Source organism: Chiloscyllium plagiosum, unplaced genomic scaffold (genome assembly GCF_037043375.1).
Source record: "Chiloscyllium plagiosum isolate Xiang-an unplaced genomic scaffold, Cpla_swu_hap1 HiC_scaffold_1, whole genome shotgun sequence".
NCBI lineage: Eukaryota > Metazoa > Chordata > Chondrichthyes > Orectolobiformes > Hemiscylliidae > Chiloscyllium > Chiloscyllium plagiosum.
In genome coordinates this window covers 55,849,654-55,869,192 of record NW_028270139.1, presented here as the reverse complement: position 1 = coordinate 55,869,192, position 19,539 = coordinate 55,849,654, and the positions used below count along the sequence as shown (strand labels likewise).

General features: G+C 43.0%; 1 protein-coding gene across 3 annotated transcripts in view; it reads right to left on the bottom strand.

The window, feature by feature from the left end:
- Positions 1-19,539, bottom strand: part of stim2b (stromal interaction molecule 2b) — a 144,157-nt gene that overhangs the window by 11,503 nt on the left and 113,115 nt on the right. For all 3 annotated transcript variants that reach the window (XM_087987005.1, XM_087986995.1, XM_087987008.1), the window contains 3 exons: positions 6,946-7,113; positions 6,207-6,307; positions 83-321 (listed from right to left, as the gene is read on the bottom strand). In XM_087987005.1, coding sequence (XP_087843131.1) covers positions 83-321; positions 6,207-6,307; positions 6,946-7,113 — 508 coding nt within the window. The remainder of the gene's footprint in view (positions 1-82; positions 322-6,206; positions 6,308-6,945; positions 7,114-19,539) is intronic.

Below are 19,539 nucleotides of genomic sequence, written 5' to 3'. Positions count from 1 at the left end.
AAGCTCCAATGTTCAGAACTGAAATGTCAAGATCTTAGTCACTTATGTTTACGCTTGTTGGGAAATGGAATTTGTAACTTACAGTGGAACTGCGGAATGATTGGTGGTGTATCTTCGTCCAAGTCATCTACTCCACCAGCTATTGGATATGGTGGCACAGAGACCCGAGGCATGACGACCCAACTGTGCTCAGAGTACAGAACGGAGGTCAGACTTGGCATTCCCGAATTGTGCACAATTGGAAAACCACAAATCTTCTCAATCTGCTGCCAGCGATGTAACCGCTCCCGCAAGGCTGCCGTCACCTCCGATAACGCTTGTCTGAAAACCATACATAACAGAAATGATACTTAATCAGCCGTCTGATAAAACCAACCTCCAATTTCCACTTAAAATATAGCTTGCGTTTTAAGTACAAGTTTCTCAGTAGACACACACGCGCACCTCAACACCGGTGGAGCAGAAAAGGATATAAAAATAAAACCAAATAGGCTTTCTATTGTTGGTTGCTAAATAGTGAAAAATGCATATGTGAGGAAATCAGGCTCATACAGTATCTGTGCATTAATAGAATCCCTATAGCCGAAAGAAGCCATTGAGTCTTCAGAGACCCTCTGAACAGCATCTCAACCAGAACCCCCCTCCCCAGCTTCCAAGTAACACTGACGTCACTGAATGTTTCCTTTTCTTGCTAAAATGGATATCTTTTGATCCTCTGCAGCTTTACTCGGATTCAACTTTATTCTTTTTTACTTCATTTTTTAAGAATGCACCACTTTGTCATAGTTCACGTAACCTTATTAATTCCTATTGAAAGGATGTTGTCAAACTTGAAAGGGTTCGGAAAAGATTTACAAGCATTTTGCCACGGTTGAAGGATTTGAGCTAAAGGGAGAGGCTGAATCGGCTGGGGCTGTTTACCCTGGAGCGTTGGAGGCTGAGGGGTGACCTTATAGAGGTTTATAAGATCATGAGGGGCATTGATAGGGTAAACAGACAAAGTCTTTTCCCTGAGGTGGGGGAGTCCTGAACTAGAGGGCCCAGGTTTAGGGTGAGAGGGGAAAGATATAAGAGAGACCCAAGGGGCAACATTTTCACACAAGAGGGTAGTGCGTGTATGGAATGAGCTGCCAAAGGGTGTGGCGGAGGCTAGTACAATTACAGCATTTAAAAGGCAGCTAGATGGGTATATGAATAGGAAGGGTTCAGAGGGACATGGGCCCAGTGCTGGCAAATAGGACTAGATTAGGTTAGGAATCTGGTCGGCATGGACGAGTTGGATCAAAAGGTTTGTTTCTGTGCTGTACATCTCTATGACTCTCTAAGTTAATTTTAAAAAGGAGTGCAATCAAGAATTAATTCCTCACTAAGTATTGTATTAACCTCCAACACAAGTTTTAGCTGATAAATCAGAATGATATTCACATTGATCAGGTTTGCTTTTTTTATTTTTCAAAGAAATGTTGTAGATTCAATGTACCTTGAATTATCTGGAAGAACATTACTATCTGCAACCAAAAAGCATAAATTACAAATACTGCTTCAAAAGACCAGAATTGCCTAAAACCAGTAACTTGAATGCACTTTAATTTGTTCATAATGATAGAAGATCAAAAATACTGAAACAATTCTTTTCCCTTCCAAATTGCTTTCCTGGGGAAGAAACTGCAAAAAGATTACAGATGTCTGTATCAAGCCAGTTATTAGTGAAATTTCAATGATATGGTTCTGCTGTCAAAAAGAACATGGCTCAAGATTCAAGCAATTAATAATGTTTGCAAATTGATTAATATATTCCTAAAAAACACGTTTTCCAGCTGCAGTTGCTGGATCAATGGAATTTATGAAAATAGGCAATTGAGGACCACAATTTTTTTTTAAAATCGACCATAAAATCCAGTATATGAAGCAAATGCAAAGAAGTCGAAATCTGAAAAAGTTGTCAGACCAGTGCTCGATCTCAGGAGCTAACAGCTAATAATTTATAACGACGTAAAGATCGAACTGATCATATAATTGAGTTCAGTATTTAATTACTCAATTACATTAAAGGGGATCAAATTAAAATGAACTGAGTAGAGAATACCAACATTAAAGAGATAGAAATTCATATTAAATTAAAATCTAAAATACGTAAATAGGAATTAAATAATAAAGGAACTAATAAACATGTTAAAAGAGCAGGAACCATAACAGCTCAGAAAGGAGCCCTGAATTTTAACTTAATTTTAATTTAATGAAATAAATAAAACAGGGGTTGATTAGAGGGTGGCAATGAAAGTTGGGATTTTGCAATATGTGAATGTCCAGAGAGCATCCCAGTCCTGCATAATTACATGTACAATACATTATTTCTTCAAAAAACTTAAACAAGGAGCTGGCGGACTAGAGTCCAATATTCAGATACTGGATTCCAAGGAAGGGAAACAGTTTAATAGATTCCAAGTCAGCTGGTGAGACTGAAATCAAAACATATTTTATTCTGTGGAAGGAGTTTATGGACTCCCTCAACCTTATCCCTTTCATCCCACACCCAGCATTAAAGGTGCTTTCCATTTGATATGTGCTCAGACAACTAATTGCCATAACTTATTTCATCTTAACCTTACATAAGTGTATTAGCAAGTTTAATAGTATGATTCCCCAGACATTAATAAGGCGGTCATATATCTTGAGTCAGGGTTCTTCCAGTACGTTGGCAATGTCCATACTCCCGTGCCATGAGCTTTGCTTTTATCTAAAAGGTCCAGGATTCATGTTGCCTGTATGGATAAGAACAAAGTCTGCGGATCGGATGAGGAAAATGACTGTCATACAGAGGCTGGCACGAGATGAAATGCAGTGATGGGGAATAGTATTGGGAGTAGGTTGTTCAGCCTGGCTATTGCAAAGGTTATGACAGGCTTCTTGCAATTGGACAGAGCTTGGTAGAGGAGGGGGAAGATACAGTTTCCATAGTCCACGTCAGAACCATCAACAAGGGGAGGGCAATGGTGTAATGATAATCTCCTTTACAAAAGGAAATCTGCCATCTTTACCAAAAGCTACAACTCTATGAAAAGGAATGAAACCGGACAAAACAGCTGGCACTGAAGACACTAGAAATGTCAACAACAAACACAGCCTGTAGGCCCTTCTAAGTCCTCACTAAAATCCAGAGTACCAATGTCAATATTTGTAGAGCTGTCTCACAGGCAAGTCAAGCAACAGCCTGACTGTATCATACTCAGTCACAATTTGATTGAGTATGATATAAATGTCAAATGTACCAGACACCACTATCACTCTTACTGACAGATACATATAGTAATACTTATATTACATAGTCATGTTTTGTTCCAAAGGCAGGACAGACCCAGTGTTGGCACAGTCAGGAGGAAGGAACAAGGAAATCTTCTGTCGCTTACCACCTACTGGCTCCCCTCAGCTGATGAATCTATTATGTTGATCACCTGGAAGCAGCACTGAGTAGCAAGAGTGAGAATATCGTTTGGGTGGGGATTTCAATGTCCAATACCAACTGTAGCTTAATAGCACCACTTGTGATTTGAGCTGATTCACAACTGGATGTGGTAGGACTGGGCCTTTTGCAGGTTGAAAGTGAATCAACAAAAGTGCATTTGATTTGTCCGTCGATAATTTTCCACAATGCTATCAGCAGGACTAACCAGTGCAGAGTCTTTGTGAGATGATGTCTTGCCTCCACATCATGTTATCACTGCGCTGGATTTGAAACTGTTCTCGCAATTCAAAATGGCATCCAGGTGGTGTTGGGGTCATCAGCAGCAATACAATTGTATTTACCCACAAACAGTGACTTAACATCGTGGAATATCCCCACTCTACCATTAACTAATCGACCTCAGGGCAATCAACCCTGGTCTGATGAAGAGTGCCAAAGGGAATAACAGAAGCAGCACCTAATATTGAGGTGTCAACCAGATGAAGATAAAACACAAGCTACTTGCGTGCTAAGTAATAGCAATAACACACAACAGGGTAAAGCAATCCCACAGCCAACTGATCAAATCTCAGCTCTGCAGTCCTACCACATCCAGTTGTGAATCAGTAAACTATCAAAAACGAACAACGAAGGAGGAGGCAAGTCCACAAATATCCCCACCCTCAATAATGGGGGACACAGCATATCAGTGCAAATGACAAGGTTGAAGCATTTTCATCTAACATCAGCTAGAAAGGCCAAGCAGCTAAGACTGTAAGGCATACTGACAATCTGGGTAAAACTGAACAGTAGTTCCAAAAGAGGTAACTAATCCATCTAATCTAATAAGCATTATGGAAACCTGGTTCCAGATTGACCAGTATTCCAGATTGACCAGTGTTCCAGATTGGATTTACAGGTGTGTAACAAGGATAATATAGTAATCCTGAGACACTTCAACCTTACCTTGACTGCAACCCATTTTGCAGTGTTAGTGAGAAGGGTGTGTTCATGGAATGTATAGCTGATCATTTAGTGGACTAATTATTTAGGAACCAACTAGGGAACAGGCTGCTTTAGATCTAGCATTGTGCAGTTAGAAAGCATCAATTAATAACCATTCAGGAAAAGGAGGATCCAGGGTAGAATGAATATAGAACATAGAAAAATACAGCGCAGTACAGACCCTTTGGCCCTCAATGTTGCGCCGATCCAAGCCCACCTAACCAACACTATCCTCCATATACCTATCCAATGCCCGTTTAAATGCCCATAAAGAGGGAGAGTCCACCACTGCTACTGGCAGGGCATTCCATGAACTCACGACTCGCTGAGTAAAGAATCTATCCCTAACATCTATACCTATACCTACCACCCCTTAATTTAAAGCTATGCCCCCTCGTAATAGCTGACTCCATACGTGGAAAAAGGTTCTCATGGAATATAATATGGCAAAATTTTATATCAACTTGGAGATTAATTTGGTTAAATCCAAAACTAGCAACTTGTATCTCAACAAAGCAAATTACGTAGGTATGAGGGGCAAGTTACCCAAGATTAAAAGATACGATGCTAGATGAAAAATTGCAAACATTTTAAAAATTCATAATTTAAAGCAAAAATGCATTCCCTTTGGAAATAAAAACCCTTGGGAAATGTATCCAACTGTAGCTGGAAAGAAAATTAAAGTTAGAATTAGATTGAAGAAGGGCTTATTACATTGTCAAGAGTATTAGATACTAATTTGAAGGAGCACAGGGGGTGCATGCTGTGTTCTGGGTGTGAGACTTTAACATCCAACATGAACAATTATTTAGTAGCACCATTACTGGCTGAGCTGGCAGCGTCCTAAAGAACATAGCTAAACAGACTGGGTGTCTACACCCAGGGACTGCGGAAGTTTCAGTTTGCGCCATCATATATTTCCCCTGTATTCTCCACGAGCACTACAATCACTTCGGTGGGTTTGTGAGATAGTCAGTAGAGTTGTGATCAAACCTGGTGAGCACTTTACAGAACAACAGGAGCAGCTAATGAGAACTGTGACAGTCAAGGGAGCTGACAGTTCGAGGACAGTTAGAAGTTCTATCCATGCTGAGCCCCAGACTGATGTTGGTTTTAAAGGTCCCAGCGACATGAATCCTAATGGAGGTGCAGTGATAGGTGGGGGATCATTTGGCAGATATGCCAGCAGCTACATGCATTCATTTCTGGATTACCATTAGGCTGCCATGTCTCAGGTGTGACAACATTTGCTGTCCTTCATGACGAGGCTGATGGCTTTCATGGAGAGGCAGGCGCAGCAAACCACTTAGTGAGTGCCAGATGTATACTAGAACTATTGTTCTGAACTTGCACTCTATACAATGCAGTCCACGCAACATGGGGATGAGGTCTCTGGAACTCCTTAGTCTTAACCATATGTAAGTGGTGGGTTTGCTGCTGGGACCTTGTTAGCAGGTTGCAAGCCTATATAAGTCACTGCTGATGTCAATATTGATCTTTGCTGATCTCCTGGTCTTGTTTCTGATCATTTTACTATTTCGCCTTTATCAGTATAACCATCAAGGTTTACTCCTAGAAGGTTTAGAAGCATTTAATGATCATTCCAGCTATTACAGAAAAATGTGCTATCCTCCCACACAATTAACACATATACTAGGTCCAATACAGAGAAGAGTTATAGCACAATCAATTGAATCACCAGTATATAGCTTAGAACAATAAAGTAAAAGAATACTTATTAAGGCAATAAGAATCTTACTTTGCTTCTAGGATTTTGTGATCAACCTCATCCAGAGAGGAACTGTGTGCCACATGGAATGTTCCAAAAACAGTATTACGCTTCTTCTTAATCTTCTCTGCCTAAAAACAGCAGTAAAATTATATTAAAGTCTCCAATAAGCTATATGAAAGTAATTCAATTCTCTGCTGTACAAGTAAATTATGGAATACAGGTACACAACCCTTTATTCAAAATTCCAAAATCCGAAAAGCTCTGAAATCCTTTCCATGGAATGTGGAGCGTCATTTCAGCATGCGAACACGTGACCCAACTCCACACCCACTCGAACCACGTCACTCAGATATGACCTGACAGTGTGGCCCAGCCCTGGCAAGCGTCAATTGTGTCTCAGGGCCTGTACTATTCACATGTGCGTCTGCTGTTAGGTCATTTTTAATATATTTCACTGTGAAAATGTCATTTATTCCGAAATCCGAAAAATTCCGAATTCTGAAAAACAACCAGCCCCGAGGATTTCGGATAAAGGATTGTCTACCTGGGCTGAGTTGGTCAAACACAATTCATTGCTCACAAATGAGTTGTCCTTTTTTTTGCTATAAAATCATCAAAATAAATAAATATTTCAGGTGCTTATGAATGGTCTACTTTAAATTATTACAAAATTGCAAATTGTCACTGAACTGAAGAACACTTTGATTTCATTTCACATATCTGCTTGAAGAAATCAGTAAGATACTATGCCTAATGTTACACTTACCTCCTCTTTTACAGCATGGAGTTGTAATTCAGCACTATGTTTCTTGATGTTGTAATACTGAACCTCTACTTCATGAGTAAGCTGCAACCATTTCTGCAGAGTTTCTGGCAGTGCCCAGGCACTGCGGACCTCCAACTCCTTTTCTGCATTCTTCAGTGCCACACGAACCTAGCAACCAAACGTTAAAAGCTGGTTACAAAATAATTAAGATTCTCAATCTTGTTAAAATAAAACCGAATGTCCCATTGTATTATTTTCAGTCACTTGTGCTCACCGTTCATCAAATTTGACGACCGTGAAAGGAGATGTCAACACTTTGTTTATTGATTTTCTTGCTTTCGAACTACCAGCAAGTTAAAAAGAAATTGTGCAGTATGTTTGAGACAAAGGAAGAAAAAATGCATTTCCCTGCAGCACGATGCCAAGGATGAGAAAATATAATAACTGAAAAGAAATTGGAAATATCGAGACAGAAAAGTTAAGACTCTATTTAACAGAAGCTTTTTTAAAATTATAAAAGTTTTTTTTGAAAAAGAGAGAATGAAAAATAATATTTTTCAGTGACTGGCCAGTTAAGGGTGAGAGGTACTATTCAATTTAGAAAATGCTTTGTCTATTCCCCTCATTCCTCCCACAGTCCAAAGATGTGCAGGGTCAGGTGAATTGGCCATGCTAAATTGCCTGTAGTGTTAGGTAAGGGGTAAATGTAGGGGTATGGGTGGGTTGCGCTTCGGCGGGTCGGTGTGGACTTGTTGGGCCGAAGGGCCTGTTTCCACATTGTAATGTAATCTAATCTAAGATAATGTTCTTGGACTGAACTGAAACCCAAAGTTATTGTGAAATTAAACATGTTGAAGTCACTGACCTGTACAATGTCTCCCAGGTTCTGTCTGCTATCAGGATGCTCTCAACTCATTTCAAACAAGTCAGGGTGAGAACTCCCTCTTCCAATTTTCCCAATATTTTGGAAAAGAGAGCACTCCATCAGCTCTGGCTCTAAGCAATCTGGACATTCCAATCTGTATTTGTTTTATTGAAATACTCTATGTAGTCTTTTAATAAATTTACACAAAAGGATAAAGATGGCATCAGACCCTTCAGCCCAACTCATCCACACCAACCAGGTTTCCTAAACTGAACTAGACCCATCTGTCTGCGTTCAGCTCATATCCCTCTAAACCTTTCCTATTCATGTACTTGTCCACGTCTTTTCAATACTGTGACAGTGCTCACCTCCACAGTCTCCTCTGGCAGCTCGTTCCATACACACACCACCCTCGATGTGAAAAAGTTATCCCTCTTACCTTAAAGCTATACCCTCTAGTTTTAAACTCAACTACCCCAGGAAAAGACCTTGACTATTAACTTTACCTATGATGATTTTATAAACTTCTAAGATCACCCCTTAACCTCCTACACTCCAGGGAAAAATGTCCCAGCCTATCCTTCTGACTCAAATCCTCCAGTCTTAGTAACATCATTGTACATCCTTTTTGCACCCTTTCCAGTTTAATAATATCCTTCCTGCAGCATACCAACTAGAATTGTACACAGTACTCCAAATGAAAGTACTGTGCCAACTCATGTACTCAATGCTCTGACTGAAGAAGGCAAGCATGCCAAACATCATCTTCACCACCCTATCTACCCGTGATGCCACTTTCAAGGAACTATGTTCCTGCACCCCAAGGTGTCTCTGTTTGACACCACTCCCCAAGGAGACCACTCCCCAGGGCCCTACCAATCTAAGTCCTGCCCTGGTTTGTCTTACCAAAATGCAACACCTTGCATTTATCTGAACTAAACTCCATTTACCATTCCTCAGCCCACTGGCCCAGTTGACCAAGATGCCGTTGTATTCTTAGATAACCTTCATTATCCACTATACCATCAATTTTAGTGTCATCCACAAACTCACTAACCATGCTTACTAAATTCTCATCCAAATCATTTATGCAAATAATGAGTGACAGTGGACCAGGCACCAATACTTAAGACACACCGCTGGTCACAGGCCTCCAGTCCGAAAAACAACCCAAATACCACCACCTTCTATATTGCCAAGCCAATTTTATATCCAATTGGCAAAATCTCTCTGGATCCCATGTGATCTACCTTATTAACTTTGTCGAAGGTCTTGCTAAAGTCCACGTAGACAATGTCTACCGGTCTGCCTTCATCTATCTTCTTAGTTACCTCTTCAAAGAACTCAAACAAGTTTGTGAGACATGATTTCCCACACACAAAGCCTTGCTGACTACCCCTAATCAGTCCGTGCCTTTACAAATGCACGTAGATCTCAGAATCCCATCTAACAAACTCACCTACCACTGACATTATGCTCACCCGTGTGAAGTTCCCTGGCTTTTCCTTGCAGCCTAACTTACATAATGGCACAACATTAGCCACCCTCCAGTCTTCCGCCAGCTCACCTATGGCTGCCGATGATACAAATGTCTCTCCTTGGGGCCCTGCAATTTCTTACCTAGCTTCCCTCAATTTTCTTCGATACACCTGATCAGATTTATCCATCTTTATGCATTTTAAGACCTTCAGCATCTCCTCTTCTGTAATGTGGACTCTTTACAAGACATCTCTATTTATTTCCTCTGAGATCCTGACTTGCCATGTCTTTCTCTACAGTAAATACTGATGGAAACTATTCATCGAGATAGTTTCCATGGTGTATGATCCTTTGGCTTCGTTTACTGGTTACTGCCATAAGGTGAGAATCCTGCAAAATCCTACTCAAGAGCATTGTGGCTGCACCTTCATTACAATAGACACTCAAGAAGAAATCCCACTATTAATTTATCTTCAGGATAACTAGGTATGACACTGAATTGCTGCCTTGCAAGAAAGGCAGAGACATAGTGGCCATAATGTTATAAGACTCGTGATTCAGAATCTCAGACAAAATGTTCTGGGTTCAGGGGTTTAAATCCAGCCTTGGCAAATGATGAAATCTGAATTCAATAAGAATCGGAGATAACAAGCTGGTCTGGTAGCAACCATATAATAACTGTCAATTTTGTAAAATCGCATCTGTCATAGAGCAATAGAGTTGGTATAGCATAGAAAGAGGCCTTTCAGCCTATCATGTCCTCATCAGTCATCAAATATCCATCTATTTCAATCACTTTCCATCACTTGGCCTTACATGTCAAGGATTCAATCAAACAGTTCTTAAGTATCTTAAGGGTTCCTACCTCTACAACTCTTTTAGGCAATCAGTTCCAGATACCCACAATACTCAGTGAAAAAGGTTTTGCTCAAATCCCCTCGAAACTGCCTGTTAAAACTGTGCCCCTGATTACCAACCCCGCTAATAATGGGAAACGTTTCTCCCCACCCTTCCTGTCAGTGCCCCTCAGAACCCAAGATTCCAGAACCTAAGATTACAGAGAGATTCCATCTCCCCCCAACACAATGCCTTCTCTGCTCCAAGGAGCGCAACCCCAGCCAATCGCAACTTTCTTCATAGCTGAATCAGTCCAGCCCAGGCAACATCCTGGTGAATCACTTCTGCACCCCCTCTCCAGTTCAATGACGTCCTTACTTTAGTTTGGTGACAAGAACTACACAGAAAATACTCTAGCTGTGATCCAGCTAATGTTACATACAGCTCTATCATACTCTGCTTACTCTTGTATTCAGTTCCTTGTATTCTATATGCAAATATCCCACATGCCTTCTCAACCCCTTATCTATCCATCCTGCTGTCTTCACGGACACCAAGTTGGCTCTGATGGTCTGTACTCCCAAGGGTCCAACCATGCAATGTGCATTCCCTTGTCTTGTTAGACTTCCAAAACACATCACCTCATAACTTTCAGGATTAGACTTCATTTGCCTCTGTTCAGCCCAACTAACCAGCATATTATTTCATTCCGTCATCTAAGGTAGGGAACTTATGCGTCAAACCAAGGGAAGTGGGTGAAGTCCTTAAGGAGTACTTCACATCAGCATTCACCAGGGAGAAGGACATGGGCGTTGGCAAGATTAGGGAGGGGTACTTCCATAGCTTAGGACATGTTGATATTAAGGAGGTGGGATTCAAAAATATTATGATAGATAAGTCCTCAGGACCTGATGGAACCTATCCCTGGATACTGAAGGAGGCAAGGGAGGAGAATGCTGGGGCTTTTGTATTCTCTTTAGCCAAGGTGAGATCTCAGATAATTGAGATTAACCAGTTCCTTTGTTCAAGGGCAACAGGGACAATCCAGGAAATCATCAGGGAAGATTCTTAGGAACAGGATTTATTTGAATTTAGAAAAGAAAGGACTTATTAAGAATAGTCAACATACCTTTTTGTAGAGGGAGCTCTTGTCTCAAGTTTTACTGAGTTTTTTTGACCAAGTGACAAAGATGATTGATGAGGATAGGGCAGGGGACGTTGTCTACACTGACACTATTTCACAAGGTCCCTCATGCTAGGTTGGTCCAGAAGATTAAGTTGCATGGAGACGTTGTGAGTTGGTAAGTTGGATAAAAAATTGGTTTGGTCATAAAAGAGAGAAGGTTGCAGTGAGAGGGGTGTAACCAGGGATATTCTGCAAAGATCAGTGCTGGGATCTCATATGTTTGTAAATGATTTGGATGAAAATGTAAGTGGTCTGATTACAAAGTGTGCAGATGACACATTTGGTGTTGTGGAGATTAAGGATAATTGTCAAAGGATGCATCAGGATATAAATCAGTTGGAAAGTTGAGTGGAAAAATAGCAGCTGGAGTTTAATCCAGACAAGTGAGAGGTAATGCATTTTGGGAGGTCAAATGCAAGAGGAAAATACACAATAAATAGCAAGACCCCGAGGAGCACTGATATACAGAGGGAATGTGGAGTGCAAGTCAATAGCTTCCTGAAAGTCGTACCACAAGTGGATAAAATGGTAAAGGAGGTGTACGGCAAGCTTGCCTTCAACAGTTGGGTCAACACTGTAAAGTCATGTTGCAGCTATGTAAAACTTTAGTTAGGCCACATTTGGAGTACTGTGTGCAGGTCTGGCCATGACACTATAGGAAGGATGTGGAGGCTTTGGCGAAGGTTCAGAAGAGGTTTACTAGGATGTTAGCTGGATTGGAGTATATTTGCTACAAGAAGGTGGACAAACTGGACTGTTTCCATTACAGCAACGAAGGCTGAGGGGCAACCAGATAGAAGCATATAAAATGATGAGAGTCAAGGTTAGGGTGAGTATTCAAAGTCTTTTTCAAATTCCACACATATGGCCTTATTTGTATGCTAACAGTGATAACACATTCCAATGCTTTACTCAACACCCTCAATTCATCTGCCCTATGCACAAGCCTCCTTGCTTTAAAATAAATGCCATCTGTTATGAAGAGGTGGGTGTACCTTTAAGAGAATTAAAAGCAGCAGAACGACCAGACACAACACCAAGTGTTCTCAATAAAGTAACAATGTAACACTCGAATAACTCAATTAGCTCATTACCTGGAGACAAAAACAAATTCGAATTCAGCCAATCAATTTAAATTATGCCTCAAAACACCAATCCAGTTTGAATCGAGTAAGATAGGTTAGAGAAAGAAATTGTAAATAGTGGTTAGTTAATTATTCTCTGTTATACTTCAAAAAATAAAGTTGTTAATTTTTACTTTACATCGTTCTTGGCCACTCGAACGTTTACAGATTACTGCACGGGATAAATCGTTTCTGTGTTGCTAGCTTTTATTAAGCAGGAGAGTTTACCCTGTCATAACACATCCAATTTTGTCACGCTTCCTTATGCCTTCACTTGACTATTTTGCTCTATGGCTCAGTGGTTAGCACTGCTGTCTCACAGCACCAGGGTCCCATGTTCAATTCCAGCCTCAGGTGACTGTCTGTCTGTGTGGAGTTTGCACATTCTCCCCGTGTCTGCGTTGGTTTCCTCCCGGTTTCCTCCCACAGTCCAAAGATGTGCAGGTCAGGTGAACTGGCCATGCTAAATTGCCCATAGCGTTAGGTGTGTTAGTCAGAGGGAAATGGGTCTGGATGGGTTACTCTTCAGAGTGTCGGTGCGGACTGGTTGGACCGAAGGGCCTGTTTCCACACTGTAGGGAATATAATCTAATCTACTTTCTCCACTAACTCATTTTTTTCTTATATACATCCCTGTGCATCACCCTTTACTGTACCTCCACATCCAACCCCAAGCCAAATTAGTTTAAAACCACACCAATTGCATAAACAAACCACCCCATTAAGGATGTTGGCCGCATTCCAAGTTAGATGATTCGCTAATTTCTTTTTGGGAACAAAATCTGACATTCTTACTTTGTCTGGCACATGTGACACCAGACCACAGCAGTTCACTCTTAACTGCCCTCTGAGTGGTTTGTGATGGATAATAAATGCCCAGTGACCCCCATGCCAAACTAAAATAACTCAAATTCCCTAACCTTTACCCACCGACACCTTTACCTTGCATTCCATTTTTCACAGGCTCCTTAGAATCTACCTCATTGACCAAACCTTTCACCATCTGACTTAACATCTCAAATGGCTCAGTAATCATCGGTGATTTTAATTTTCATTTGAATTGAACCAGTCAAACTCTCAGAAGTAGTGTTGAAGATAAGTCAATAGAGGGTATTTGGGACAGATTTTAAAAGTGTTAATTCTCGTGCCAACCAGGGATCAGGCTATTTTAGACCAGATAATGTGCAATGATGCAGAATTAATTAATATTCCTACAGTAAAAACATACTTTCAAGAAGTGATCATAACATGGTAAAATTTTGCTTTCAGATAAGCGTGAGAAAGAGGCATTATGTAAACTTAAATACAGACAATCAGAAGGGTATGACAACAGATTTGCCGAAGGTAATTGAAAAACAGTGGCAGGCTATTTAAGAAGTTGTCCATAACTGTTAGTAAAGACACAGTCCATATTGAAAGCAAGACAGACAATAAAAAGGAAGCAGCATCCATGGCTGATTAAGGAATTTAAGGAAGAAGAAGGAAGAAGGGCTTATGCCCGAAACATCGATTCTCCTGTTCCCTGGATGCTGCCTGACCTGCTGCACTTTTCCAGCAACACATTTTCAGCTCTGATCTCCAGCATCTGCAGACCTCACTTTCTCCTGAAGGAATTTAAAAGACAACACTGTACAGTAACATCACAAATGGTTTTGTCACTAACAGGATGCTGTTGTCAAGCCAAAAAGACATGTGTCCATTACACAAATGACTAACATGGTATATGAATTTCAATGCTGCTGTGATGCTGAGCTACGTAGTGTCTAAAAGTCAAAGACTTGCAAATTGTATCAAACAGCATATCCCTACAGCTGGGATAAAAGGATTTGGAGGTGCTGGTGCTGGACTGGGGTGGACACAGTTAAAAATCACACAACACCAGGTTATAGTTCAACAGGTTTATTTAGAAGCACTAGCTTTCGAGGCACTGCCTCTTCATCAGGTGGTTGTGGAAAATGATCATACGACACAGAATTTATAGCAAAAGTGTGACAGTGTCACAGAGTTGTAATTATATATTAAACAACTTTAGTTAAAAATCACAACACCAGGTTATAGTTCTTAAACAAATTTAGATTAAGTCTTCTTTTAGAATGGGATATGGTGGTTTAGGTTCTTTAATATGTAAATCCCAGAAATAGCAGAGGCCTTGAACAGGTATTTTGTTACTGTTGTCTTGTGTCTATTGTCATTGCACAAGATGAGAAAAAGATTCATTTTCATGATGAAAAGCTGTTACTAGTAGAGTGTCGTGGGGATCAGTGCTGAGGCCTTAACTATATAAATTCAATACCAATCACTTGAAAGAAGGGACCAAAAGCCTGGTTTCTAAATTTGGTGATGAGAGGGGAGTTGGACAGTCAGTTGCAAAAAGGACAAATAGCTTTAAAAAAGAGAATAGAAAACAAATGGAATATGATATGGGAAAAATGTGAGCTTGTCCACTTTATTGAGAGGAAGCAGCATTTTATATGAATGGAGAGAGACTGCAGAATTCGGACTGCAGACTGGTGAATCGGAGTGTCCAAGTACATCAATTGCCAAGTTAGTGCGCAGGTGCAGCAGAAAGAGATGAGGAAGGCAAATTGAGTAGTGGTGCTTATTGCAAGAGAAATGGAGGAGTACAAAAGCCAAGAAATTTTGCTGCACCTTATTACAGAACTTAATTAGATCACCTACTGTGTCTGGTTTTGGTCTCTTTACTTAAGGAAAGATTAACTGCAACAGAAGTTCAGAGAATGTTCACTCAACTGATTCCTGGTATGAAAGAGTTATCCAATCAGAAAAAGTTGAGCAGTTTTGACCAGAACCCATCAATATTTAGAATAAGAGATCATCTTATTTAATAATACAAAGTTCTGAGCGTATTTGACAGGGTGATTGCCGACAGGGTGATTGCCGACAGGGCGATTGCCGACAGGGCGATTGCCGACAGGGCGATTGCCGACAGGGTGATTGCCGACAGGGTGATTGCCGACAGGGTGATTGCCGACAGGGCGATTGCCGACAGGGCGATTGCCGACAGGGCGATTGCCGACAGGGCGATTGCCGACAGGGTGATTGCCGACAGGGCGATTGCCGACAGGGCGATTGCCGACAGGGCGATTGCCGACAGGGCGATTGCCGACAGGGTGATTGCCGACAGGGCGATTGCCGACAGGGCGATTGCCGACAGGGCGATTGCCGACAGGGTGATTGCCGACAGGGTGATTGCCGACAGGGCGATTGCCGACAGGGCGATTGCCGACAGGGCGATTGCCGACAGGGTGATTGCCGACAGGGCGATTGCCGACAGGGCGATTGCCGACAGGGTGATTGCCGACAGGGCGATTGCCGACAGGGCGATTGCCGACAGGGTGATTGCCGACAGGGTGATTGCCGACAGGGCGATTGCCGACAGGGTGATTGCCGACAGGGCGATTGCCGACAGGGCGATTGCCGACAGGGTGATTGCCGACAGGGCGATTGCCGACAGGGTGATTGCCGACAGGGTGATTGCCGACAGGGCGATTGCCGACAGGGCGATTGCCGACAGGGTGATTGCCGACAGGGCGATTGCCGACAGGGCGATTGCCGACAGGGTGATTGCCGACAGGGCGATTGCCGACAGGGCGATTGCCGACAGGGTGATTGCCGACAGGGCGATTGCCGACAGGGTGATTGCCGACAGGGCGATTGCCGACAGGGCGATTGCCGACAGGGCGATTGCCGACAGGGCGATTGCCGACAGGGTGATTGCCGACAGGGCGATTGCCGACAGGGCGATTGCCGACAGGGCGATTGCCGACAGGGTGATTGCCGACAGGGTGATTGCCGACAGGGCGATTGCCGACAGGGCGATTGCCGACAGGGTGATTGCCGACAGGGTGATTGCCGACAGGGTGATTGCCGACAGGGCGATTGCCGACAGGGCGATTGCCGACAGGGTGATTGCCGACAGGGCGATTGCCGACAGGGCGATTGCCGACAGGGTGATTGCCGACAGGGCGATTGCCGACAGGGCGATTGCCGACAGGGTGATTGCCGACAGGGTGATTGCCGACAGGGTGATTGCCGACAGGGTGATTGCCGACAGGGTGATTGCCGACAGGGCGATTGCCGACAGGGTGATTGCCGACAGGGTGATTGCCGACAGGGCGATTGCCGACAGGGCGATTGCCGACAGGGTGATTGCCGACAGGGTGATTGCCGACAGGGTGATTGCCGACAGGGTGATTGCCGACAGGGCGATTGCCGACAGGGTGATTGCCGACAGGGTGTTTCCACTTGTGCAGTAATTTACAACTAGGGAACACAGCTTACAACGAAGATAAGCAACACTTTCTCTCTCTCTCTCTCTCTCAGAATCATTGATCTGTAGAATTCTCTTTCACAGAGAATTGTGGAGGCTGTGTCTTTGAATATATTTGAGGCTGAATGATTTCTGATTAGCATGGGAGATGAATAGGAAAGTGCAGTTGACATCACAATCACGTCGACCATCATCCTATCGAAGGCAGGACAGGCTTCAGAAGGATGTGGTAGAATTCCCAATTCCTCTGTACTTGGGTCATACTTTGTTTTATAATGGTCCTGTCAACAGCTTAAAATTAAAAATGCTATGTAACCACGTTAGCACTGTTGTGGGTTTTAGGAGATTTTAAAAACAGGGGAGGATGGAAAAACAGGGATTTAAAGAGAGTTCCATGGAATGGCCTTGGCATCTGAAAGTAGACCTGCCATTAGCAAGGAAAACAAAGGGCTGGCACAGAGAAGCTGGAGTCAAAAAACCTAGAACTCAGTGGGGAAGAAGCTTGGAAAACTGCAAGTAGTACAGAAAACCCCAAAAAACATTATACACAGGACAATGCAACCTTTACAAAACTAGTTCAGCTAAACCAACTGAGTAAATGGAACAGAACATTATTAGGCATCAGTTTTAGTTAAATGATCCTGACCGGCAGAATTCATTGATACACTGAATGAAAATCAGATACAGTAGTTATATTTACCTGTGTTTGTATTCTGAAGATGCATTTAAATGTCATGCACATGAAATAAAATAAACTTCTTTTGTAAATTTTCTACATAACGTCCAAACTATATCCTAGACAAATGCTGAAGTAAACTTACTACACATTTTAATTAATTGGCACTATGCACATTTTCACCACTGGAAAACACTACTTTTTTTCTGCATCAAAATTACAACAGACCTACAAGGATTGTAATGTTTTTTCTGTGCTACTACTTCTGAATATATGATTAATGCCAAACAACGTGCATCACAGATTTAATAAACACCACCTATTTAGGTCACCTTGACACAACTCTTCAGAAGATTTTACCTCAATGTACATTTTAGCATTTCAGCCATATTCACAGGATTATGAACTTCAAGGCAGCTTCAGACACAACACTCCAGGGTGGAAGTGGGAAATGAACAAGATTAGGAACCTACTGCAGGGGCACTTGTGGTGCAGTGGCAATATCCCTACCTCTAGCCCAGGAGACCCATGTTCAAATCCCATCTGCTCCAGTGGAGTGTCATAACATTTTTGAACAGATTGATCAGCAAGTATCAATTCTCAGCTGGTCAAAGCCAGAGGATGCCCACAGTGTGGTACGAGATCCTGCTCAGTCTTATTAGGGGTCCTGTGGCACAGTGATTGTGTCCCTACCTCTGACTCAGAAGGCCCGGGTTCAAGTCCCACCAGCTCCAGAAGTGTGTCATAACATTTCTGACAGGTTGATTAAGGATGTCTAGGACCCATTACTTATCTTAGTTTCAGGCAGGACCAGAACCTGACTGGATAACCAGCACAGGGAGGCTCTCAGCTGAGCAGGGGGCATCATTAGCTGAAAATGTGTTGCTGGAAAAACGCAGGCCAGGCAGCATCCAAGGAGCAGGAGAATCAACGTTTCGGTCATGAGCCCTTCTTCAGGAATGAGGAAAGTGTGCCAAGCAGGCCTAGATAAAAGGTAGGGAGGAGGGACTTGGGGGAGGGGTGTTGGAAATGCGATAGATGGAAGGAAGTTAAGGTGAGGGTGATAGGCCGGAGTGGGGTGGGGCGGAGAGGTCAGGAAGAAGATTGCAGGTTAGGAAGGTGGTGCTGAGTTCGAGGGTTGGGACTGAGACAAGGTGGGGGGAGGGGAATAAGGAAACTGGAGAAATCTGAGTTCATCCCTTGTGGTTGGAGGGTTCCTAGGTGGAAGGTGAGGGGCTCTTCCTCCCAGAGATGTTCTCTGAAACGTTCCGCAAATAGGCGGCCTGTCTCCCCAATATAGAGAAGGCCAAATCGGGTGCAACGGATGCAGTAAGTGATGTGTGTGGAGGTGCAGGTGAATTTGTGGTGGATATGGAAGGATCCCTTGGGGCCTTGGAGGGAAGTAAGGGGGGGAGGTGTGGGCGCAAGTTTTGCATTTCTTGCTGTTGCAGGGGAAGGTGCCGGGAGTGGAGGTTGGGTTGGTGGGGGGTGTGGACCTGACAAGGGAGTCACGGAGGGAGTGGTCTTTTCGGTACACTGATAGGGGAGGGGAGGGAAATATATCCCTGGTGATGGGGTCCGTTTGGAGGTGGCGGAAATGACGACGGATGATACGATATATATCTCTGGGACACCCGGACCAACCAACCCAACCACCCCGTGGCTCAACACTTCAACTCCCCCTCCCACTCCACCAAGGACATGCAGGTCCTTGGACTCCTCCATCACCAGACCATGGCAACACGACGGTTGGAGGAAGAGCACCTCATCTTCCACCTCGGAACCCTCCAACCACAAGGGATGAACTCAGATTTCTCCAGTTTCCTCATTTCCCCTCCCCCCACCTTGTCTCAGTCACAACCCTCGAACTCAGCACCACCTTCCTATCCTGCAATCTTCATCCTGACCTCTCCGCCCCCAACCCGGCCTATCAACCTCACCTTAACCTCCTTCCACCTATCGCATTTCCAACGCTCCTCCCCCAAGTCCCTCCGCCCTACCTTATTTCTTAGCCTGCTTGGCACACTTTCCTCATTCCTGAAGAAGGGCTCATGCCCGAAACGTCAATTCTCCTGCTCCTTGGATGCTGCCTGACCTGCTGCGCTTTTCCAGCAACACATTTTCAGCTCTGATCTC